General features: G+C 36.6%; 1 protein-coding gene across 2 annotated transcripts in view; it reads right to left on the bottom strand.

Moving 5' to 3' along the window:
- STK3 (serine/threonine kinase 3) overlaps positions 1 to 27,385 on the bottom strand; it is a 143,058-nt gene that overhangs the window by 63,764 nt on the left and 51,909 nt on the right. For both annotated transcript variants that reach the window (XM_064706438.1, XM_064706437.1), the window contains exons 7-8: positions 12,668 to 12,805; positions 10,630 to 10,755 (exon numbers count right to left, since the gene is read on the bottom strand). In XM_064706438.1, the coding sequence (XP_064562508.1) occupies positions 10,630 to 10,755; positions 12,668 to 12,805 (264 nt within the window). The remainder of the gene's footprint in view (positions 1 to 10,629; positions 10,756 to 12,667; positions 12,806 to 27,385) is intronic.

Here is a 27,385-nt window from a genome sequence, read left to right as displayed (position 1 = left end):
ATACAGAGCCCAGATGATGGGCTCATGTTCAATTTAGCTATTGAACAAACAGAATTTTTAAAGTCCTCCTCAGAAACAAAAAATCAACTTGACTTACTTCAAGTCTTTAGTTCCATTTTAAAATCTTTGTTACAAATGTGAGTAAATAACTTGTTAATACCACACAGAAAAATAGCCCTTGAACACATACTTACCTAAGTGTGGGGGAGATGATCAAGGAGATAGACAGTAATATTTTGAATTGTTAACAGTAATGGGCTAGGAATTTTGAAACAGAGCACTAATGGCAATCCAGTTAATGAAATATGGAATTCATATGGAATATCAATATTTGAAAACACTAATGGGAAATCCCACTGGTTTCCAAAATCTGATTTAGAATATATAGACATCACAGCATTTCAGGAGTAATGTGATGGACTGTGACTACACACATTTTCTATTTGAACAAAATCTATTACTCAAGGTAAAAAAAAAATCTCATTTGTTGATTAAATGTAAGCAAAAATACTCATCACAATGAAGTTACTCTCTGTCAAATTGTTGTATTTTAAATACAAATGCTACTTTCACGAGTTCTATAGCCATATAGGCATCCATTTCCTCTATTGTGTCAAAATTTCATTAGAGTTCCTTGATAAATGGATTTTATTCCTGATAAGCAAAATATTTTAGTTACATAGCTTGGAAGACTATTACATAACCCTTGATTTTTATTTTTTTTTATTTACCCCTTACAAATAACATGGTGTTGCTACATAGAATCACAGAATGCTTTAGTTTGGAAAAGACCCCTAAAATCATCAATCTGTTAATCTGGCACTGCCAAGTCCACCACTAAATCATCACCCTAAATGCCACATCAACAAGACTTCTAAATACATTCAGGCAAATATGTAACATTAAAACAAGCCTTCAGCCACTAAGAAATTTCCCCTTTGTTCCTAAATCTTTGCATTGCTTTACAGATTTTAAATGTTAAACTACAAAGTGACTTTTAAGTGCAGGAGCTGGGGAGAACAGAGGCAGGATGCCAGAAGAAGTAAAGCCCCGACTCAAACCCCTGCAAGGTCTGGCACTTTGTGTTTCTCACTGAACTCACTCCCTGGCATGGCAGACAATTTGCCTCTCGCACAGACACACCAGCTGCAGGCCCTGAGTGCCTGTTTCACTAAGGGCTGCTCTAGGTAGATATGGAAAATTGAGTGCAGTAATACCAGCTCCTGAAAATTATTCTATTGCATCTCAATTAAGAGATACAATACCAGATTTAATTTTGATAGTCCAGCCAACAGCATACCACAATGAAGCCAGGATACAGACTAAACAGATCTAAATAAAAGTTCCGAATATCAAAAGAAAAATTATTTTCCAGATTATAATTTACAAAAATACTTGAGGAGTTCATTTGCATCCTTTCAGGGTTTTTGAGGTTTTTTTAGTTGCATTCTATTTAGTACCCTACCCTTAAAAAAACTGTGATATTCCCAAAGATACAGACAGCTTAGAGCTACAGCACTAGGCAACTGTGACAGTGAAAAAATGAGAATATTTTGGTACTGCTCCTCCTGGTGGCAGCTTCCATTTTCTTTACTATCTACCACCAAATGTTACTGTTAACCCCAGTATTTTCTATGAATTGCATTTTCCCACTTCTACATAGGGTACTCAGAAAAAAAAGTAGTTTTGCATCACATTTTAAAAATGCCAGAACAGTTAACCTACAAGTGTTTCTTTACGTACTGCAATACAACATAAAGCTGACTCACAACATACTGCTGTTTCGCCTATTAATCACTACAAATGTGGCATCTCTCACATAAAAGTCTCTGAGTTTAAGGCACAGTTACATCTGATTTACAGACCAGGCTGACTAATATTAATATCCATATTACTATGCACTTGCAGTGCATATGGCCTTAAACTTACCTAAGCTGAAATAAGAAATTAAACAAACACTTTCCTGGAGCTCAAAACTTTAATTGTACAATTAATGGGAAAAGGTGATGGCTAACAATATCAACAAGTATGAAATGGAGTCCTAAATTACCATTTTGATAACTTCTGCTTAATTGAAAAAGTATCTTTTATCTCTTCAGTCAAATCAACTACCTGGACTTGGCCCAAAGATTAGCATTTCATTTTCCAGGCTGAGTGCCAAAAGCCTTTGTCTTAGCACTTTCTCTCAGCAAAGAGAAGAGTTATCTTTCAGCCCCTAGGAGAATAAGGATCACAAAAGCTCACCTTAGTACTAGAGGAACAGTTGCCATAAAAAGGGAAGCACACAACAATTTTGATGAATGGTGTTTTCCTTATATCAGGAATGATGTATTGAGACAGAACAATGTCAAACTTCTCGTGGCCTGTGCACAGCCCAGAATATTTAATTCTGGAGCTAACACAGATTGCTTCCAGAACTGTCACTCCAGTATTTCTCATAAATATGAGATTCAGCGAACATGGCAGTAGATTACACACTACACTGGTTCTGAGAAGGTAACTTAATAAAAACATGCAGTAGGTATCCAAGTTATGGATGTGCACATTTACATGAGAGTTGAAAGTGATTGCTTCATACAAATTCTGATTCATGCTTTACACTACATAAATATTGGCGTAGAACTTGTGATCTGTTGTTAAAAAAGGTAAACACATTGATTAAATAAAAACAAACACAATCTCAATTTTAAGCAGGAAAAAAAAGAGACGTATTAAAGCTGAAGTGTCCTGTTCTCATATTGTTTATGAAAACAGATACAAGAATCAAACAATACAACCAACTAACTCTGGAGTTCAACTGTCTGCTGCTGTCCTGTGTACAAGTAATAAGCAACCAAACTGGTGTTTGGAAGAGGTATCAGTTACACCACTGTACAGAAGGTGAGGCACAAGCAAGAACTCTAAAATCTCTTTAAATGCTACAGAAAAAACGACAGACTACAGAAACTCTGAATAACATCATAATGTAAAGTACAAGTAAAGTACCAGCAATAACCTGCAACCCTATAAGACTAACCCTCCAGATGTCCTTATTTACCAGAATTATGTTATCAACAAAATCAACCCTTAGAGCATAAAAACGCAATCACAGACGTTTGATTATCAGGACAGAAAATTCAAAAAGACTTCAGCAGAGACCACACCAAGACTTCATTACATACTTGTAAAATAAAAGATCTCATCACACAAGAAGTTTTCTCAGAGAAGTAGGCCCTGCAGACCGTACCAGAGTCTACATCAGTACAGAAGTGAATGAGCCGAGGTGATAAAGACTAAATGATTTTTCTGTTTCCTTTTAAACATCAGGAGGGATGAAGACTGATAAAAAACTAAACAAGAGAAGCAAATACAGCAGCAGTTACTTTAAAAATCTCTCTACCTATGGTTTGGCATGTTAAAAGAACACTAGAGGGCAGCAAAGACGGCCAACTCGGCTGCAACGTTTTAAAGGAAGATTTATTTACATGCTGGCAAAATTAAGTATCCTGTAAAATAATTTCATTTACTATTAACACCTCATCATCACCTTTGAAAAATATAGCTGTAGTCACAGCTATCTTTTTTTAAAGCACTGCAGTAGCTACATAAACACACAACTTAGTTTGGTCAAGCAGAAGGATTTTGTAAAAGCTCCTAACGTAAAGCCAAACTTCAACCTGAGTATATGATTAATACTGAGCACACAAAGCTTAGACCCATCAGTGAAACAGGTAAAAACTTAACTTTCAGCACACAGTCAAATCCTATCACATTCAACAGACATCTGTCACAAAACAGCACTTAAGCACATGTTCTACCTACAGGTAATGAAGCCTTGCTGCATGCTTGTACCTCCCCAGGTTTATTCCTCCTATAACCAGTTTCTGGCTCCATACTGCTGTAGGTTTTAACAATATGCTGTTTTTCTAACTTCAGGACACCTAAAGGATTGCAATCAAATCTAATTAACACGTATGTCAAGTGTTCTTTGGCATGAAGAAAAAATGGCAGGGAAAGTTTTAACACTTTCATACAAAATTACATGTGTGTATATATATATATACATATATATATATATATATATATATATATATATAGTACAACACATACATGCAAACACATGAAAGAAGCATGAAAGCAAATATAAAAACCTTCAGAAAAGTACAGCACAGTGTATCAGATTTAAAATACAAAATAACTCATATGATTCACTAGTTCCTTTACAACAACACTATAGATATTGTAAAAATATAAAGGAATAATTACAGCAATTATTTCTTAGAGTCTCAAAATACAGATGCCAACTTTTCATAATTGATTCGGGATTAACCAAATAATCCTTTGTATGAATGAATAAATAATTCTAAATATAGGAACAATTGATTATTGACAGTTGGCTTTGGTGTTGATAGTTGTCAACCATCAAGGGCCCAAGACAAAAAAAAGGGATCACTGAAGTAGTAATTCCTTGATTTAATACTCTAAAAGATTTCAACATTTCTCACATCATAGCAACATTAAATTGTAAAAGAAAACATACAGAGAGCTGCTTGTTAGCTCACTCCTTTAAAGGTCCACACAAACAAATATTTAGACACGTTTTCTGTAAGCTGCCAGGCAATGAGTTACTTTACATTCCCATAATATAGCTGCCCAGCCCCAGCATCCACTTCACATCACACTTCCAAAAATGCACAAGAAGAGATTGGTAATGTCTCATAATGCCTAAACTAACATTTAAACTTTGATATCGGGATTAACCTTCTGTAGAACACAACACTTGTGATTTTTGCTTAATTAAAAAAAGCTGTACAACTACCTCAGCACCTATCAAAACATGTCAGTTTGTCACAAGGTATTCTCATCACATGAGCAGCTCTCATAACAGGCATAAAATCAATTCTGAGCACATTATTTATAATGATACTATATCTCTCAGGAAGGATACAGACATGAAGACTGTATTCAACCTGGACATTTATTTAGAGGTCTATAATACAAAGTTTTTAACAGTAAAAAATATTTACAGTATTTACATTTACAACTTCTCACGCTATAAAATGTTCACATTTTATGTGGTGAAAAGGAAAAATTTTTAGGGGGGATGTAACTCTTCCTCACCTGAAGGACAATTGAATTGATCCTGAAAATTAAGTACATAACTGTGAAAACTTTGCATCTGATTATTTCTCCAGATCCACACAATCCATTTACTTCCAGTTATGTAAGTCACTTATAACTTGAGTGCCCATTACTATACAATAAGTGACTTTAAGAAGGTATTAAAGCACAAAAATGTATTCAAATGTAACTGTTAGGGTTAAACAGGTTTCCTAACATAAGAAACTTCTTGATGGGTCTCAAATCATGTACTAGGGAGTAACGAGCTGAACTCCTCACAATTTACATAGGAAATACCTGGGGGTTAGATCAATACATTCAAGCCCCTGACAGGTTAACTGAAACCATTCTTTTTCAATAGTATATGGACTCAATTCACTGCCTATGAGAGAACTTTAACCTCAATAGACTCCACTTAACACTAACACCAATATTTGCTCTTGCTTTTAGATGTTGTTAAATATATATTTCTCAAAGTTCGAGTCTGTTTCTACAGGGAGGCTTTTACAGTAGTATGATTGGGGAAAAAAAATCCATTTTTGAGGTGTTATTTTTCAAAATTGAAGCGCCAGGTGGCCATTACTTTGCAACTGAACAGTGACTCCAATTCTAGACACAATCTAAAATTATTTACACATATTAAAATATGAAGAAATACCTGCATTACTTACTGTCACTACCACTACATAAGGCAACACAGGGACTGTCCTTAGCTCTTTCTAGCATTGTTGCCATCACTGCAGACTTACCAAGACCTGTATTTTCACCTGAACTATAGGATCATGTAGTCGTGTAAACCACATACAAGCGGCCCTGTATTTCTTATGGGATTCTGTGCAACTGATGTATAAGGAAGAGAAATGCACAAGGGTTATTTATGTTTATCCCTGAATGCTGGACTGCTGACTTCATCCACTACCAAACTGTATACCAATTACACCAAACTGGCACTCTCATTATCTACTTTCCCTTTCCAAAAAGAAAATAATAAACACTCAGAAGTGCAGAAAAAATTGGTTTATTCTTTTTCTGGCAGTTCCACAAACAAGTTCCAAATTAAATGAAAGACACATTATTGTCAAATTATTATTCACTTCAAATTATTTTAAAGTGAAGCGTAGGGTTGGGGAATTGATTGATTCTTTCTCAAAAATGACAAACACAAATATTGTAATGCTTTCATTTTATTCTTTCAGATTTTTAACCTGGTTTCCTCTAATAACTTGTGGGTCCACTGATTAGCCTCTACTTAGTAAGCTTACAAAACTAAAATCAGAATACCACTTACTGCAGGCTTCACTTACACCTAACATTGTGCAGGAGCTTTCCACTATGCAGTATGTGAGCAACATGCATTCAAGAAACACCTTACAGAGAATGTGTTTAATTGAAAAGAAAATGGTAAAGTTTCAACGAATCACAGAATGTTTGGGATTGGAAAGGACATTAAAGACCATCTAGTACCAACTCCCCTACCACGGGCAGGGACACCTTCACCTAGATCAGACTGCTCCCATCCAACCTGACCTACAGCACTTTATGAATAGGCATCCACAGCTTCTCTTAGCTACCTGTTCCAGTGTAGCTTCTCTTAGCTACCTGTTCTACACACCCTCTCCACAATGAATTCCTCCTAATATCTAATCTCAATCTATTTTCCTTCAGATAAAAGCCATCACCCCTATAGGACATGCCCTTGAAAAAGTCCTTCAGCTTTCTTGTAGGCCCCCCTAGGCACTGGGACAAGTTCATGTTGCCATTTCCTAGTTTGGATGAGTTTGCACTTCTGGCTGATCAGAACCTTTGGTGACAGCAACTGTACAAGATTCTGGGTTATCTCTCAAATGGAACTGGAATTTCTTACAACGATATAAGAAATGCACTGCACTGAAACTGCTGCAAGACATAGGAAGTCTGTTTTATAACCAAGCAACTATTATAACCAGACCAGAACAAAATTTATTCTGCATTGTAACACACAAAAGATATTCATAGGTCACTCCAAAAACTGTTTTTGTCAACGAGGAAATCCCTCCTCACCTCACCATCAATATTCTTAATTTTAAACACTTGTATGCTCACTTTTTCTATTAAAGCCAAGTGTTTCAAAACTTTTTTCACTCCAGACTTACCAAGCAACAAAAAATTATTAGAGATACATTTACTGATAGCAAAATCACATTTACTACCAAATACCACCAGTTTTAATAACTGTTAAATATTTCATCCTAACTACAAATCTTGTAACAGATTATTTTCTTAAACCATAAAACTGTGGGAAAATTCAGGGAATTTAAAAAATCTCAATAGCATTGAAAAATACACAAAATTATTTTTTTATAGTAGGTATAAAAATCTTCTTTTACTTGATCTTTTTACAATGGGAAGCTTTTGAAAATGTTTAATTCTTCAATTTAAACTTAACAGCAAAAACACCTGGACATCCTCTTGTCCGTTATAAGATATTCTTGCATGTCTCTTAATAGACCTTGTAAAAATAATTTAGTGCTAATTGTTAATATTAGTTAAACAATTACAGCCTGGAAGTCAGCATCTGCAGTGCAAAACAAAAAGGAGTACACAACATCATATAGCAAAAGATGATAAAAGCATTCTGAAAGAACATATTGCTGAAGTTTTTACCAGACTCTATCATCCTTCTCTTTTTGTCATCTTAAAATCTCATCTACTGATCCCTCCACTGAAGGTAATACTACAAAGCTTCATTTTCCAATTTCTCCCTTTCTGTCTTTCACTGTGCTGAAGTCATGCTCTTCTTTCTGTTTTTCTGCTTCCTTTCTTTTCTGAACTAGCTAGTCTCATTCACAAGCCCACTTTCATGGCTTTCTCCTATTCTGTCACTATTTAGTACCAAGAAGTCAGCTCTGCCTCAAATTTGCCTCTTCCCTTTCTCACCCGTGAAATTTTCAGACCTTTACTCTTTTCTCACATCCTATGCAACTACAGGGAGGGCTGCCTCTAGCCCTCTGCAAGACTGGCCTTTGGAACTCCTCTACATCATGATCAGAAAAAAAAAAGAGCAAGGTATGCAAATGCTGAGCTGCCAACTGCTCTGACCTTCTGCCTTATATTGAAGAGCAATTTCTTCAAGCAGAGGTTGACCTCTGGTTCTGGGTTTGTTCTTGTTCATGCACTGCTATATGATTCATAGGCCCTAAAATTCTATTAGTGTAAGCTAAAAAATGACTTAGCATTTCTATATACTACAACAGCACTCATTTTAAGGAGCAAACCAATCTTTTAACAATAGCACTGCATTAGACAAAGTTGCCAGGAGGTGCAGGAAGGTGAGTGATCCTTCCCTTTTGCCCCACACTGCTGACACCACACCTGGAGTGCTGGGTCCACTTCTGGGCTCCTCAGTATGAGAGACATGGACACACCAGAGAGAGTTCACAAAGGGCCACAAAGATGACCAAGGGACTGGAACATCTCTCCCAGGAGGAGAGACTGAGAGCTGGAACTGCTCACCCTCGAGAACACAAAGCTCTAGGGGACCCCATCAGCATGTGTAAATATCTGAAGGGCAGGTGCAAAGAGGATGAAGTCAGGCTCTTTCCAGTGGTGCCCAGTGACAGGAGCAGAGGCAATGGGCATATAATGAAAAGAAGATTTCCTGTGAACACCAGGAAACACTCTTTGTACCATGAGGGTGAGGGAGCACTGGCACAAGCTACACAGGGAGGCTGTGGACATGGCCCCAGGCAGCCAAACCTCAGTGGCCCTGCTTACGTAGGGGGATTGGACAAGATGACCTCTGCAGGCACCTGCCAATCTCAACCACTCTATGATTCTGTTTTCTCAGCCCTGTTAACCAAAGATACTCCTATTACTTTCAGATTTGAGGCACTTATCTTCTGTACTTAGTGACCAGCAGACTCTTGCTGTCTTTTTTACTCCAACATGTTCCCTTACAGCACCACAAAAGCTCATGGCAGAATTCCCAACCACTACAATGGTAACACAAGTAACAGATTGCTGCCTCAATCCTGGATTTGAGGTTCTCTGACACTGAACACTAAACTGGGGGAAGTATGAAGGGAAGGAGTTGGGGGTGGGGAGGGTGGCAAAAGTGCACTGTTAGGTTCTGACTTCTGTACCCATGCAAGAACCACGAGGAGTTGCTAAATTCTGCCTCAGTTGAGGTGAACCAAACTTGTGTTACACCCTTCCATGCAGGAGAGGGAGAGGGAGATGTACACCACATCCTTAGCTGGCACAGACTGTGCCCAGCAATGCGATCTGAACCTCAGACTAAGTAATCAGATGTCATGCTTAATTTTGGGTTAATGCAAAAGACATCAACATTGCCCAATAAGGAAGATTAAAATAAGATTTTCCTTCTAGTTCAGAAGGAAATAGTATGGATGAAAGCAAGCTAGTAAAGATATCAGATTTTTATGTCAGTAATAAATCAGTATCTTCAAAAATCAACGATTCAATAAGTCAAGTCACAAACATCAACTCTGCATGTCGAATCACACAGAGGAAAATTTCCTAACGTAACAAAAATAATCTCAGCCTTCCCTGCCTGTTTGTTACCGAGTAAGCAAACGCGATTTAGAGTAAACCACCTTCATAAAAACAAGCTATGATATTCTCAGAAAACACTCTTTGAACAGAAAAAAAATGCAGCCATCCACACTGATTATTGGAGATAGAAAAGATTGCACAGCATCTGTTTGAAAAGTATTCCTATACATAGATCATCACATAGCACTCTGTAACAAGGATTCTACAATTTGCTATAGGACAAACTGCATTTACTGCACTGCTCTTTTCTGTTTGCTCAAAGCTGTAACATTCCAGTCTCTCCACCTTCTCTCTGTGCTCTTCCTGAATGACCATACACTGTATGTATGGCAATACACTTCTTTGAAGCACATTATGCTGCACTGCACAAGACTAACCTGAAATAAATTATGTAGGAAAGAATAACAATGTCAGGAACACAGACTTTTTCTTAACACTGCCAAACAATTCTAAATGCAACCTACTTATTACACAACCTGCTTCTCTCCTCAAACATATGCTGACAATGTCACCTGAAGAATGAAGTGCTGTCACCATTTTCACGTTACTTGTTACTGCCATCACTGCTTACTGAGTGTCGTCATTAATTATTCTGTGCATTAGGCTTAAACAAAAAACCAAAACACCAAGCAAAGTGCCCTGAACTAAAAACTAAACCACTTGTCTAGAAGTCCACCTGTGAAAGTAGAACCTTAAACAATTTTGAGGGTTTTAATATTAGTCTGAATAGCTGAAGTTGACATGGTTTCTTTTCCCACTTCCTAGAAAAGCTTTTTACTAAGACATTTCATGGAATAGTGCTGAAAGCTGGCTTATACAGCATAACTCATAATTAAAGAGTGGCATACTCAAAATTCATAGGCTTAAAACTACACAGAAAGCTGATAAAGTATTTGAACACAACTACAGGAAGTAGGGGAAAACCAGCAACTTATCTGTAAAGTATAGGTGATTATAGGAAAAATGGGTACATACCGAATTTTCTTCCTCCTCTTCTAGCTCTCTCTGCTGTTCCTCGTGTCGCTTTGCCTTTATCTCCATTGCTTCGGTGATCAGGTCCCTTAAAATTGAAACTGGCTTAGCATTCTTAATAAATGTATGCTAGGGGAAAAAAAAATCGTTGAAATATGTAATATCATTAAAGCAGTTGTGTTTCAGATTTAATTACAAGTCCTATTCAAGACCACAGATTTCAGTGATAAACAGTATCGTGCATTACACAGTAACCAAAATCTAAACCTACACAATATACACAGCATAGTATCTTTCAGCCCCTTAGTAACTAAATTTTTCTTTAACTATTTTTAATAACTTCAAGCCTTGGGAAATGTAATCACTTAATACCTGTTTCATGAGTGAGGATACAATTTTCCAAAGAAATCATGCAGAAAATTGTAAATAGAGTGGTGATGATCTGACATAGAAAACCAAACTTTTTCAGATATTCAGTTTCATAATTTAATTAATCTTAACAAATTGAGAGCATAAATTAATGGCTCTAACCAGAGCATCTGTGGCTGCTTACTTCAACAAACCTATACTTTAAATGTCATACAGTATTTCTTGATCTATGATGCTGAAAAGTGGAACTAGTAAAAAAAACCCTTACTTTTAGCAGGAAGTTTGATTTTTAATTCAAGGTCAATTAAAACATAACTTCTTAATTTAAGACAATATTTATTATACCATTCGCACATTTTGCTGCCTAATAAACACCTGCTGTTAGAAAAAATTTGATTTTTGCATCATTATATGCAAATACAATTTAGGCAAAATACAACTAAGCACTTCATAAAAATATAAATACTTAAAAACTGTTCCATGAAGAACAGAACTGATGAAGCCTCATGCACTACACCTATTATCTATCTTCTCCCTTGATATATTAATTCAATTACTCTCTTTTTCTTTCCATGACTTCTGCTCACAAGCAGTACTTTCATTTCTACTCAAACATTTTCACAGCATCTCGAGCTCCATCACATATGCTCCAAATTCCAGCTGAGGAAAAAGACAACACAGACTCCTGATGAACAAACACAGTATCTGGTTTTCTGGTCAGTTAGCATGGGAAACAAACTGTACACTGAAGCTTTTTTTTTTGTTTCTCCTTACTTGCCCACATTAATGCAAGTCTCTTCTATCCAGCAGTCTGTATTCAGCTAACCATACAAACTTCACATCCTGAAGGTGTCAAGTACTGGTTCATACATCACACAGACACTTTTAACTTTCAATTTTTACTTACCTTGTGGTCAACATTTTTGTATTTTGCAATGTATAAAATTAAATATTCATAGCACGATCTACCAATTTCATAGCATGATCTACCAATTTGACAGATTTATTACCAAAAAGTACTTTGCAAAATTTTTGTTCTCTTTGTAGTGGAGTTCACTGGAACTTAAAATTTAACAGCTGCTATTGCTAGCTCAACACAGAATAAATCTAGCAGGAGAGTAATACAGGAAGTGAGAGCCTGGCATGCCCTGCCTTGCTCCAAAGGTCTACGCTGCCAACTGTGGCTCACACAGGCAAGCGCCCACTTGGCTGAACTCAGCCCAGGAACAAACTCATGGCACTGCATCAGACCTTGCTAGGACACAGACGCCTGCCTGCTCAATCTGACATGACCAGAAGGAAAGACTGAATATACCCCATGGCTGGTCCACACAAAGGGGTAACCTGGGCTCACTTCTGTTACTAAACACTTGTCCAAATCCTGAGATCTACTGAGGGCCTCAAATCACAAAGCAAGGATCCAATACGAATTGCAAGAACTAGCCCTAAACTATTTAATGATTAATTTTAGAAGCAGTAAGAAGAGAAATAAAATGGGGGCAGAGATACAGGAGCTGACAGAGAAAAGACTACAAAGTGAAAAAGAAATAAGGCATAATAATAATTAAAATAAGATTTTCCCTTACAAATTTTCGCAGCATTATGGGTTTGAGGGGTAAAAAACAAAACCCAAACATAAAATGTGCTTTTCCTCAGTAACTTAAATACTGACCTGTAGCAGCTGGGTTGCTGTAGCTCTTTGTTCAGGATTTTTCACTAAGCACTTCTTCACAAAATCTGTGAATTCATCAGACCAGAGCTCTGGCTTCCGGAAGGTTGGAGGGGGATTTGTAGGAATCATAAAAATAGCCTAGATAAAAATCAAACAATAGCAAGTCTAAACAAAACACATCACCACAGCAGCTGAAGCCAAGCTAAAAAAAAAAGAAATTGCTTTATCCATCTTTCTTATCAGGCTAAGAATCTGTAAGACAAATTTTAGGTATGCAAGGATTTCTACTCAGATCAAGATTCAGAAAGTAAATCCATCTGCTACTAATATAACTACTTCCCATTAAATTTTCTCTATTTAAACTGTGTCCCATTGAGCACAAGACTCCTTATTTAATCTACTGCTGTACATCAATTTGAAGAGATGATTGTATTATTTCAGAAATTCTTAGCAGAAATTACAGCACTGCTTGTTTACACACACATATAAAATTGCTGTGAACAGTCAAGTTCACCTTCTCCTCCCTTAAGTGAACTTAGTTTTATTTGAGAATTGCTTCGGAAATTTGGGAGGATTGCTATTTCCTTTTGCACTCATCAGTCACCAGACAGAGCTTTAAAACTTGCTTGGCCAAGTAAGATTTAGATACACATGCTAAAAGTCCTAAGGTAACACTAAAAGATGACAAAATAATCAAGTAACAAGTCTTACAATACTGAAAACTTACACGAAATTGAAAATGCACCATTTTACCTATATAGCAAAAATTTCTTCTGTTGAGAACCATATGCAGTCAGATTTTTCAACTGGGAAAAAAATATTCATCCCATATTTTAAAAAAGTTTGTCCTACTCTAAGATTATATATATTGTGCCATTTTTATATTATTATTTCCAGGTTTTCCTCTAAAAATACACACTTGCAGCGGGGGGAAAACAGCCATACAATTCTGACAGACTACTGAAAAATAATGAAAATTTTTGAACCTTTGTCTGTAATAAATGCATCCAATATCATCACTTAAGACTTACACATGATACAAACAGATAATTCAGAACAAGGTCTATTGACAAGAACAGGCTATTATTGTCTTCTAAATCCAGGTTCAATTCAACCACATTTTCCAAACTCACAGGGAGTGAAAGTTCTTCATTTGTTATTCTATGAGCATAGGCAGAAATACAAACCCAGAAAAGGGGAAAAAACTGATTCTACATACTTTTAACATACTAGAAGCACTAGAAGCTTCAGCCTGTGTCTGAAACACAGGCAGAAGGCAGAAAGAACTTAAGGAGATTTTATCCATAACTTAAAAGAAGTCTGACTGGCCTTGAAAGTTGGCTGAACTCAATCAAACCCTCATTAGAAAATTCTTCTCACATTCTGAAGGAAAGTGGAATCCATGCAAAATGATGTAAAAACTGTTTACTACCATTTTAATGAAAAATTAGTTCAGTACTGAATAGTTGCTAAACATTTACAAAATTTGCCATTTTGTTTAATAAAATTGTATGCTACAACAGCAGCTTTATATTTTCAGTGGGCAGCCATGCCAAACAAGTATATAGACTGAGACAGGAACCGTGGCACTCAGTAACTGGCCTTATCTAATTCACTTGTGGTGCAAGATTAATTGTCAGTACACGTGAAGTACTTCTGGCAAAAAGCAGTGGCTAACAAATTCAGCAGTTTCTGTCCTTGAAATTAATGATCTCTTCTGAACTTTGAACTGATGACTTTTGATCTTATCTTCAGCTATTCTTAACAGCGAACTCAGCAGTAGCTATTGAAAACACACAGCTGTAAAAGAAGGCTACCAACTTCTGTTTATGTGGTGTCAAAATGGGTACCTCCTCTTTGATCATAAACATTGACCTCTCCCCCCACAGGTAAGCAATGATAAGTTACAGAGTCCTACTCAGCTCCACAGTTCTAGAAAAAATGTTTGCCTTGGCCAATTACTTTCATCAAATACACAGCAGTTAAGAACCACAGCAAAGAATTGACTTCTTTGCCATGCACAAAGGACAATGAGAAGAAAGAGGAAATTAGTGAATCATTCTTTTATGCCAGGCAACAAAAGCCACAAAAGGAGATATTCAAGTGTTAGGAGTTCTAAATCCACAGGTATGCTTTGTACACTCATTGCAAACACCTACTTCATAAATATGCATATCTATGTAATGCCTAAACTGTAGGCATTTTTAAATCCTACTATGCCACATGAGCTCTATTAGCTGAAGAGAAAAATCAGATGCATTTTTGTAATACAAGAAACCATACAGAAACTACTTATTGTTTAGTCCAACTTGGTAATTATGCCATGCACTTGCTAGCGTGTGCTAGCTCACTCCAGCTCTCATCACTCCATTCTATTAACCAACCTAAAATTCTGGGTTTCAATTCCATCTTCCCTCTATACTACCTAATCTTGGCTTGCATATTTCTCAGCAGAAAAGTTAAGCTCCTTTCCTCTTTAAGTCTACAATTTAGCTTTGACTACCTTGTTTCCTTTCAAGAGGCTTGCAAAGCAATTACTGGAGAATTATAAAGCTAGTCCCAAATCTCCAGGAATGAAAACAAAACACTTATCTGACAGGAACTTATTCCTCATTTTTGCTTCCACTTCTTGTCCAAAAGGTAATTTCTATCCTAAAATAGCTATATATTATTTTAAAATAAAACTAAGCTATTTCAATCACTCCGGGTGCCAATGGAAGCAGGAAATACTTGGGTTTTTTTCATGTTTCTTTCATCTTACCTTAGATTTCTCCAGTCCCTATGTTTTCCCAAACTATTACTTGTAGTATTTTTTTTACCTCCACTCCACTTGTAATTTTCTCAGAAGTTTCCCACAGCTCTTTGTTTTAGTGTAGCTCTCACCTTGGGGCTGAGGACAGTGCTCATACAGGCAGTGTTAGGCAAATGTTGCTACAAAGAAACACCAAATATAAACTACAATCCAACCAACTACATGGGCTGAACTGGCAGTTCCAACTGCAGGAAATGTTAGGAGAAAATTGTTTAACAGATGGGGCAGGTTCTGACATACTTATAAAAGAGCTGGGGCTGACTCTTTTCTCTCTCCCACCCTCACCATCCCCTTCCACATTGCCTTACATTTCTGAGACAGAAAGGCAAATCTTACACGATTAACACAGCAAATATACAACCAAAGAATTAGATTGTATGACTCAGTCTTCAGTCTCAACCATTCAATCACCTTTAAAAAGAGAAAGAAATCTCTAAAGATGCAAGAAGGATCAGCTTAATCTGTGTTTGTTTTCACCTGCATATAATAAAGAGTGAATTTCAAATTTGTCCTGAACTGATCCCTCCCCCTCTCAACCTTGAGCCTAGTTCTACTTTGAATCCTCTTTCACACATTGGTATGAGACAAATCCTTCACCTTGCAGTGAAACCAGAACTCAAGGCAGATTATAATATATGTATGATAAAAGATGGGGGGAAGAAAAAATCAGCCAGGGCAGCTTTTGGGGCCACTTCTAAATTGGGCACTGGACAATCCAACACAGTTTCCACCATATTTGTTCCCAGGCAGCACTTCCATGCTCAATCACCAGCAGTTACAACTAAGTTGAATAAATACCAGACTGAGAACCGGGTATTAAATGAGAGCAGAAATGCACAAGTCAGCCCAGGATTTTCTTTTTATTATTCTTAAAGGGCCTAGTATTTTAAATTAAATCCAGGTTGAAAACAGGGGCTTTTTTAGTATGAAGGTTCCTTTACAGACAATTTTTTTGGCGTGAAAATATAATTATGGTGATGATGATGAATTAGGAAACGCCAAAAGAAAAATAAGATGCTCATATACCACACATGGAAATTCCTAATCAGAAAATCCTTGCAGCTCATTCTTCTAGTCAGTCAGAGTAATATATCTGTATTTCACACAGCCCACAAACACATTAAGTGATCAACAGCAATTTCGTAGAGGTACCATGTCTTCTGGCTTTTAGTTCCCTGAATAACTTATCTCTTATTATTTAGTTGAAATAAGTTGCTTGTAATAAAAGCGGAAAATCTCCCCAGTATCATAAATGCTACTGAAGAGAACAACAAAGACTTCTATATTGTGGTGATTTTGTAATTTTCATGCTGTGAAGCTTCATTGCTAGAATCTACAGAGAAAAACTTTTTTATAAATAGGATAAGGACACATGACATCAGTTTGTGAGTTCATTGTTTTTGGAACCACAATTATACTACTTAGTTCAGCAAATAGGAAACAAACACCAAAACACATTTAAACTCGGTAACATTTCAGAGTGCAAAAAACTATTTCAATCTGGCAGAGTTAAATATTGATTACTGCAAAATTTTAGTAACTTTGGAAACAAAGAATCACCTGAAAGACACATTTTTCTCTTGTTTGTGATGCACATCATAGAACCTCCATCCTTTATTGAACAGCTTTCAAAAAGACAATTAAAACACCACTGACTGAGTTACACAACTCATCAGCTGTCTAAGAATGAAACATCAGCATGGAGAATGGTAAAATACTAGCAGGATTCTACACTGGATTTTCTTTGCTGAGCATGTTTTCTTGGTGTGGCTTTTTGGGGGGTTTTCAGTTTGTTTTAGTTTTATTCATTCAGAACTACAATACTGCAACACAGTGAAAAATAATGTTATTGGACAACATTTCACGTGTTTAAAGTCAAGAAGGTCAGTTCATAATCGGCTTCATAGTAGATAATACATTTATTTGTTAGAAGCATCCTAAAAATCACTGCTTCCTCCTCCCATCTGCAAACACAGATGTTGATGAAGATTATCTAGTGTACTCACACCTTTTGTGCAGAACTACAAACAGGTCTGGTTCCATCAAACATCTATCACACACCTGATCCAAGTTGATTCCTACCAGAATTATCAATGCAGGATTAAATGCAGAAAGGGACAAATGAAGTTTTAGTTCAGGCAAGTTCTGGACAAACAATAAATGACAAAATTTTTCGTCCTAATGAGGGGAAATATGTGTGGCATTTAACATGCAATCTACTGTGCTTACTTTCATAGTTTTTAGTAATGGCCACTGATTAAACTATGTACACAATACTACATAAATTAAAATTACATTTAAATGACTTTATTATAAAATCACATATATGAACACTAGGAGCACATGAAAAATAAAATAAAATAAAATAAAAGACGAGGGAAAAAAATCAAACTGAATAAAACAAATCCCAACTGTTAACATAAGCTTCTCTCTGGAATAACGACCTTTCGATAATCAAATCAAAGTATGATTAACTTAAGATGTAAAGTAATAAAGTAATAAACACAGAGAAAAGATACATAATGGGAAGACTATTCTCACAATTTACAGCAAAGATGGGTTACTGAAAGATAAGCTATTTACATTGACCTGCATATTTATTATTGCTAGTAAGCTCATAACATACTGACAGCATTACTACAGGTCAAGAATGTAAAGATACAGATCTGAAACATTTTGCAATAGTAAGTGCAATTGCAAATGTATTAAAAAGAATCCACCCTTGCCTCGTTATCACCGTCACGTAACAGAACGGTGCCTTCAGATTCACCTCTGAGTTTACTCTTCCTACTGAGGGGAAACTGGGCTAATGAAACCTATGGGTCCCTTCCAAACTGACATATTCTTTGATGCCAAAAAATTGCTTTCAATTTCAAAAGAACATTACAGATCATTTGTTATGTGACAACAACTTGAACAAGCTGGCATTCTACGGCCACAAGTTCCTTCAGTTTGGGGTCTTTCATAACTGGTTTTAAACACGCTTACTTAGAAAACTGATTTTTAAGTCCCATCACATTTCCTAACTTCTACCATATCCTCCACTGATATATTTAAAGGACAGAATTTCTTGTACTGGCTGCTATGCAATTATCAAGACAAAGAGTAAGTTCCCCCTGCTAACTCAGCTAAAAGGATCATGGTATCTGCGTATATGCCTGTTCATTATCAAGCCATTTTATCAGATGAGTAACAAAAATATTTATTACCACCAATGTGCTCCCAGAACTATCACCTCAGCATGCTGACTTAGTGCCAGTTGATTAATTTATGAGTTTATCTATTTCTTTTTATTTCATTTTTCAAAGCTTCTTGAACTCTTACAACCCATCACTTGTATTATCCAAAAATATCTGAAAGCTACTCAACAAAAGAGTTATATGCAAAGAAGGAACTGTGTTTATCTGCACTGACCTCCTTATGTTTGTTTCTCCCTTCTCCCTCTCCCTTCAAGCCCAGCAGACCTATCACTATTTCTCCAGGTTTTATTCTAATATATTTAAATAATATTTGGGGAACTCTTCATTACTTAGTTTTTTGCTATTATCTTGTCCCAGATTTCCATTTTCTATTCTGAAATGAAAGTTTCAGTTTCTCTGTCCAATTCAGTAGGGTTATTTTGATTTCCTGACTCAGCTCTTCAACACAAAATGTTCCTGAATTCTGCCATTCAATTGAACGTTGTCTTTTTAGTTTAGGGATGTAACCTTCAAGTTCCCATTTCATCTGCAAGGTGCAAGTCATTGATGTCAGTGACATTTCAAAAGAAAGAAGACACAGTCAGCAACCTGCTCCTCAAAATTCTTCCCTCCTTCAACTTAGATCCTTGAAAGCAGAGCAACAAATGCCTTTTCAAAGTCTGTAGAAATGAAAAACAAAGCATGGAAAAACCTGCAATTGTGTGGAGGTTTCTGAATCCTTCTTTGGTTTCACTGGGGTTTTTTTGGGTTTTTTCCTTGGGTTTTTTTTTTCTTTTTGGAGTGAGGGGGGCAAGTGTTTTAGATAAGTGAAATTTTTCAAGTGAAAACAAAAATAATTTCAGGCTACTCAAGATTTTGTGTTTACACTACCCAGTCAGCTACCAGTTTTGAATTTTTATTGACATCTACAGGTATTTTCAGAGGAAAATACCTAATTAAAAATAACCTCTTATAGGTACTAAAAAGTGCAAGTATTAAACATTTTATTGACAGGTGATACTGAAAGTTCACATTCACAATAATTAAAAGCCTACACATTTTTAGTGTTCTTGGACGTAAAAAAAAAATTGAACCCTGATGACTTAAAAACATCCAAGCACCAGTGCAAAAAGAGACAGTGAAAGTCAGCAAAACTTACAAAAAACCAGAAGTTTCAAATAGCTGAAAGGAACTGCAGCATTCAGACACCATCTAGGACAGTATTTCTAATAACTTCATTCAGCAAAAAGAAAACCTAAATGAGCTGAAATTTATTTCATTATTCTTATTCTGAAAAGTACCCTCAATTTCAGCACTGGGTGATCAAGATTAATTTTATCAGAGAGAGAAAGAAAAGAAGAGTGTACTGCATGTACGTATATGTGGGGTTTTTAGGGTTTCTTTGAGGGGAGGAAGTGTTTGTGAATAAGGGGGTTGAGATAGGAAAAAAAAATAAACTACCTTTAGTTTAGAAAGAAGTATCGGTTATAGTGGTTTAAACTTCTAAGTGATTTTTTACTTAACACAGACTTGCAAAAACAAATACTTTTAAACACTGTTGTATAGGAGGAAACTCCCTTTTGATAGTGATGAGCAACACCTCCTCTTTGTGAGGAAATCAAAATCATCCTAACAGAGATATGGGGCCACTTCAGGCCACTGCCCAATTCAATTCAAACCCTCAGAATTCAACACTTAAAGTGTCTCTCAGACTAAATCCTACATTATAGCACATCCTTGCTCAAGAGCTAGGCACCTCACAGCCTAAAGGACATCTCCCAGGCACACAGGTGGCCAGGAATCAGAAGAGAAGACATCTTTGTGAATGTTGTACCTTTCAGCCAGAAGCATCCTGCTATCACTCCCGCCACAGAATACATGAGATCCAGAACATGAACTTGAAACTGAACTACTACTTCTTTTTTCAGCACTGAACTACTTTCTTATCAGCTACAGAACAAGGAAATGCTTCAGAAAGTGCACACAGTATGGCAGAATTCAGGGAATACTTCTGTGATTAATTTAGTCTTCTTTCACCATAGTTTGTTTTACTCCTGATTCAGTACTATCTTGAAAATTCATATGCATTATGCCTAGAAGGTTCCAACTTTTTACCCGAATATGAAGCTTACTTTCCCATCAAGAAAACTCCAATGATAGACCTTACTTTAATAAAAAAATATTTTTCTCTTCTTCCCACAGTATTTTCTGCAGTTTCTGAGAAAACAAGGCAATGATTACATCCAGAGACATACTAACATTTAATGAGACAGGAAGTGGAAAAACTGCATTTGCAATTATATTTACTAGTAGAGGAATCAAGGAGTAACTTATATTTGTGAGAAAAAGCTGCAGTAAACTTACTGGACTTTAAATGTGAAATCTCTGACATAACCACAGACAACAGTAATGAAAGAAGGCATTCAAGAAATATGTGGCAGTTCTCCTTTATCTGGGGTATGTCAGACCTCCAGCAGCACTTTTGTGCTCAGTTTCAGGCATCGAACTTTCAGAGATGTGAACTGACCTCAGATGGTTTGAAACAGAGTAACTGCAATGCTTAGATATTTTAAAAAGCACACTGTGCAAGAAAAGACTGAATGAATTAGGATTGCTCAGTCTAAAGAGGAGGATACAGTGAGAGATATGGTAACAGCCCCCAACATGTTAAATGCCACTTCAAAGAGGGACAAAGTCTATAAAAAACCGAGGAGGAGCTAATGAGTTTAAATTTTAACAAGGAATATTCAGATTACATGGTAGGAAAGTTGCCAATAAACTACCTAAGAAGTTCCAGAACTTGGTGTTTTATTCTACAAAAAATATAAACAAAGGCAGTTTCAGAACTTCATTATCAAAATCTGGGCATGTGTTTTGAGGACAATTTTCACCACCACCACCTTCCCATTTGCCCTGTGCTCATATAAAATTAAGTTTAAAAATAAAGTATTAATAAAAAAGAGGGGGGGGGGATTATAATGTTTGGTCAGCCTAGGTGCAGAAACAGAATGACCATGTTATGTTTAACACAAGAAACACGAAACACAAATGAACAATGCCTTTCAAAAGTGTTTGCTGCTTCCTACTTCACCTTTTACAATAACAGATGAACAGGTGACAGCAAAAGCTGGCCACTAGCACAAAGCAAAACAATTCATTCACCTGCAATATGCAAACTAAGAACTAAAATTAAACTGACAGATTACAAAATTCTAGACATTAAATGCCAACATCCTACAGACATAATGAAAACAACTAATTAATTACAGATTTTGTATGAAAGAGTAATTGAGTTCTTACATCTTAAAGCACAGTCTACTTTCATCAGAAGAATGAAAACGCCTCCTGTTTCTGCTATGCTGACTCTCAAGGAACTGAGAAAATACAAGACTCAATGGTGCTGCTTTCCCAGACACCAGGTACATACAAAAACAGTGCTACTGTTGATTGAATACTGGAAGCATTGCTAGTGCTTCCAGTATTCTCCCTACTACTTTCAAACAAATGTCATTTATATTGTAAAGCCTTAAATTTCATTGCTAAATTAGTGTAATAGCCACATTCTTTCCTGTAAGGAAATGTAGTTACTATAGTAAATCTATTTTTGCTATTCCATAGGCCATGATGCAGTGGGAGGCATCACAAAGTAAAATCTGGACATGGGAATGTCCAAATGAAAAGAGAAGTACAACCAAGGCATAGTATTACTTTTATAATTACACTGATTTTACATGCTAAAAAACGAGCACTCTTTTTAAACCAAACTGAATAGTACAAGATCACAGTCAGAGTTAAAATTAAAATATAGTGGCAGAGCTGATACTTCAGTTCTTCAAGGCACTGTGTTAGCTTGGTATGTGTAAGCACTGCTCTCTGGTACAGGGTGTGAAAAATATAAACTACATCATGGAATTCAAAAGTCTATTCAAAAGCCATGGAATTGCCACCAAATGACAGAGATAAAGCAATATACCAAATTCTGGACATGTTAGGTAAATCAATTTAAAAAAAAAAATCTCTGAAACAGCATTGTGTCTGAGGAAACTGGAATTGTTAACAATTGCTCATGATTTAATAAGTGATATGATATATATCCTCAGGAATATTCTTCCAAAAACAGAAAATGTTCTAAAGAGAAAAAGTACACACAAGATTCAGATGCCATGCATCTTTTTTAAGAGACAGTAAAAAGTAAAATGAACTGTGAGCCAAAGTTAACTCTGTATCTTCAGTTTTATTTATCAAACTGAAAAATCTCTCCAACTTTCTCTTTTCCTGTATGAGACCAAAACTATGAGATGTTCTGTTTGTATTACAATTATACTAATTCAATGCAGGTCACTTGCATTTTACTGAATCCAGATGACATTTAGTAAGCTAAACACAGGCCAATTGGCTTTTTTTTTTTTAAGGTGGGGGCTGGTTGCCGCTGGGTAGGTCATACAGTGGCTACAGAACACAATTGCTTGAATTACATTTTGACTTACATCAAACACAAAACTGAAGCTAAAAACTACCCTTTTTTTTCTGCATGCCTTCTAGATTTCCTATATTGAAATGTACTAATTTAAAAGTCACCTCTTTCCACCCTGAGGTGATAGATACGAACAGATTCAAAGTTTGTGTTTTTCCTTCTTTCTCTACTTAGTTTAAAAATATACATTTTTAATAGTCTAAGTAGTACAAACAATTTAGTTTTCACTTTATTTTTAATATCCCCAGTGGCTAACTAACCTTTTCAAGTCTGCTCATTTGAACATACCACAGTAAAAAAGAAAAACATAGCACCCTAGATTTAGTGAGTACTAAAAATAAGCCTCTTCTGTTTCTGCAACATCTGTATTTTCCAATCAACCCGAACTGCCAAGTAATTAGCCATACAATAACTTTCACTGATAATGAAGAGAAACCAGTTCCAGAGGAGTAGGAAAACCCTCAAGCTTATCTCCAAGAAAGAAATAAACAAAATGTCTTTCTTAATGCTTTAGTTGTGATCAACAGCTGATTCTCTTTTGACAAAAACACTAGGTATAAAACAGTAGTTAAGATCTATGCTATTAAATAAAAAAACAGTTTAGACTTAGTGCACTTGACTGCAAATCAGTTAGTGATATTCTTTCTAATCATGTCTGCTGGACCTTGGCATCTTTTTTTTCCCCCAGAAGTTATCCACCTCTCAAGCCTTATTATCAACTGCCAAAATAAAGTAGCTTCATTATTTGTATATTCTCTAACACCCTGAATTATACAAATTAGTTGTTATTTGTATCATCTCAAGGTTTTGTATCCACCTCTTATTCCTACCAATATGATCTGCTACACTTTCAACAAATTTCACCCAACAGAGGAAAACAAAGCACAACACAACAGATTAATTAAAATGCATTACACTAATGGCATCCAGTGCTAATTAGATGACTTGGTCATCTCTCACTCTACAGGATATCAAGGACATAGAAGAGAAAAATTCTTCATAATTAAGAAAAAAAAATCAGAGCATAAGATATTTTGGAGGCCAGAAACATAGAGACACTGAGAGAAAAGATCTGCAACAATGTGAACTGGCCTTGCATCTATTTTTCTTTGCTTAAACCAAACTATAAACAAACCTGAAGAAAGATGAAAAAAATAGCAAGTATCTAGAGTCAAGAGGCCTACATTATTTAGCCTGGAATATTTTTAAGAATTTCATAAGTGCTGGGCTTGAGTCTGTGGCCTGTGTTTTACTGCCCTGTCCAAACACTTACTGATCATATTTTCATTTTTTGTTCCACCTCAAGGCATGGATCATAGCTTTTCTACACTGACTGACACTGCAGAGAAAAAAAAACAAGTGAAAGCAAAGCCCTGTTACTGCAGGTACACACAGAAATCACATTCCTTCACAAACTGTTTAGGAACAAAATCCATAGCCTATATTGCTGAAAAAATTACAGTTTAGCAATGTGGCAGTTGCAATCACTCAAGTATGCAAACAATATAGCAATAGTTGAAGCACTGACCAGAAATGCTGATATTGTATAAATGGGCCATATCATACCCTTAATTCCTAGCAGCTTGTCCCCAGTTTATACAAAATACCTCAGGGCAGACAGAGGAAAAGATTTCTGAATGCAAGGGTTCTTCAAGGTACAGCAGCCATATACAGTTACATGTAAATGGCCTTTCCTCTCCACAAAGGATACGTTTGCAATGACACTCCTGGTTCCACCAGCAACAGGATAACTACTCACTGAGTAAACTGCATAGTTCACATGAAGCATCCCAAAAAGCATCTTCAAGATTCATCTTGCTTGAACAGCTTTTCAATAGCAGGATACTTTACAACATATATATGCAACTACCAAGTGAAGGCTTTGTAGATCTGAGAAATGTACACTTTGAAAATGGTGAAGAACTTACATCTCTCTTGCTCTAATTGTATGTATTCATTCCACTCAAGCAGCTTCACAGAAATTCCTCTATCCTGCCTAAGAGTATCTAGAAAGCTCCCTTAGAGCAGAGACAATAGAGGCAAGAAATATTCCTAAGCAAAGTAGGAAACTAAAGCATGAATGACATCTATGTTACCTGAGGGACACGCGCAATTGGAAAAGAGTATCAGCTGGTAGACTCCCAGCATAAAAAAATAATAAGCCAATCCCCATAAAAGTCCACACAGAGTAACAAAGTTAATCAAACTCCTCCATTCCTCCTCAGATACAAGGTCAACAAGTAAGGAAGATTCTATTAAAAGGGGCAGGTTGAAGGAAATTACGACAGTTCCAAGGATTTCTGAGGGACACCACAGTCACAGAGCGGTTGATACTGGAAGGGACCTCTGGAGGTCATCTTGTTCAATCCTCCTGACCAAGCAGGACCACTCATGGGCAGATGCCAAGGACTATGTCCAGACAGCTTTTGGGTACCTAAAATATGCTCCAGAACACTTCCTAGCTGAACAGGGTTCCTAGCGCTCAGAGAGGGACTGAGTTAGAAGTTCCTCGTGGCAGCTAAAACATGGAGAAGTAACGCAAGAGATAAAAATCCTAAAGAAAAGGCTTGACATAAAACAGGAAGAATCATTATCTCCTGTGGATTTCCAAGACAAAAAGACCTCCTTTGGAAGTCCCCTATCTCCAAGGGTAAGTTTTGAAGACTCATGTTTTCCTGAACAGTGTCAGAAACTATTCCTGACAAATATTACACTCTTGAGCTTAAGGAACAAAGACCTTCACAGGGACTTGAACTTCACTTGAATTCTTTCCTTCTCAGGAGACTGATCCTCACCTGGGAAAAAGCAATCCCTCTCACAATATCATTCCTCTTGGTCATCTGTACATACAGTGTCCTCAGGCCACAGAGGAGCTCCACATCTAAAGTTTCTGATGGGGATGATGAGAGGTAGATGTCCTCACTGTTAGAACAGGACAAAGACTGAAGCTATACCAGGCAACCGGAGTCTCAGATAAATGCTCAAAGTCACCTATAAGCTAACACAGGGTGAATGCAAATTCCAGACATACAGCCCACTCATCCAGGCCAAAGCAATATGCTAGTATAAAACAGGCCATCATACAACTTTGCATGAAGAGTGCCATGTATTTCAGGAACACCCTTTCCTCTATCATTGTATTTAGAGCTTATGTCTTGTCACTGCAGCCCTACATATTTAGCTGAACACCAGACTGCACAGTGCACCCAAACCTATTTCAAATCAGAAATGGGAGCCATTGATTTGGAAGAGAGCAAGAGCTGGAAAGCTGCTGAAGGCTATTGGTTCAAACTTCAGGTAGAGAAAGGCTGGGCACACTGCTTGAAGACACAGCACTGAACCTGAAGGCACCGAATGCAAGTCATAAAGCAAAGTTTCCCTAGAACAGACAGCAACGCCAGAGAGCGCAGAGGGCGGTATCCTAATCATTCCTCCTGCAGCTTCTCTTGGCTACTTACAAGGAACTACCAGGAGTGATGGACTGAAACAATGACTCCAAAGCAGCACAGCACACTCCAAAGGGCCTTTCCTGTGGCAGAGCCCCAGGCACTACATAACCAAGACCATCACCAAGTCCCGTGTGTAGTGAATTATTTTCTTTGTCCAAAAATGGATATGCCCACTGAAGAAGGAACTTGGCCTTCATAAGTTAAAGGGAACATAAAAACATAACTAGGAATGGCATAAAGATGATTAAAGAAGCCACCCAACCAAAATAAAGAGCATTCACTTTGTAGAAATTATTCACTTACTTTAAACAAGTCTTTATTTAAAGCAGCAGCAAACTCCACAGTCAAGTCAAAGTCAACTGATATACAAAAGGACAAGGAGATTGTTCCAACTTTTCTTTACACAAAAAAGTAGAGAGGGACTATGAACATACCTGTTACAGACTGCTGGGCTATGTAATCCCCATGTTATATTAACACAGGCAATGATTTAGAAGACAACAATATAAAGAGAAAAGTCAAGTGCTTGAGCTGAAATTCAAGCACACATTAAACTAAGAAGCTGATCTTAAAAACAGCAACAAAAGTTTCAGATAGGATAAATCCAGGATAAATTCCTTCACAGATTCAATGCCTGTAATTACATCTTTCATTAAAAAAGAGCCAGATTGAAAGTTTTCATGGGAATCTGCATAGCAGTACAGATGAATATAGGATGATTTACCAGGTTCTCTGCCTAATTCCACTCCAAATGACTATGTGTTGTCCAACTGTTCCAGAAAATGCATAAGACTCATTTTCTAC

Source organism: Zonotrichia leucophrys, chromosome 2 (genome assembly GCF_028769735.1).
Source record: "Zonotrichia leucophrys gambelii isolate GWCS_2022_RI chromosome 2, RI_Zleu_2.0, whole genome shotgun sequence".
Classification (NCBI taxonomy): Eukaryota; Metazoa; Chordata; class Aves; order Passeriformes; family Passerellidae; genus Zonotrichia; species Zonotrichia leucophrys.
The sequence above is the reverse complement of the archived record's forward strand: the minus strand, read 5'-3'. Positions and strand labels throughout refer to the sequence as shown.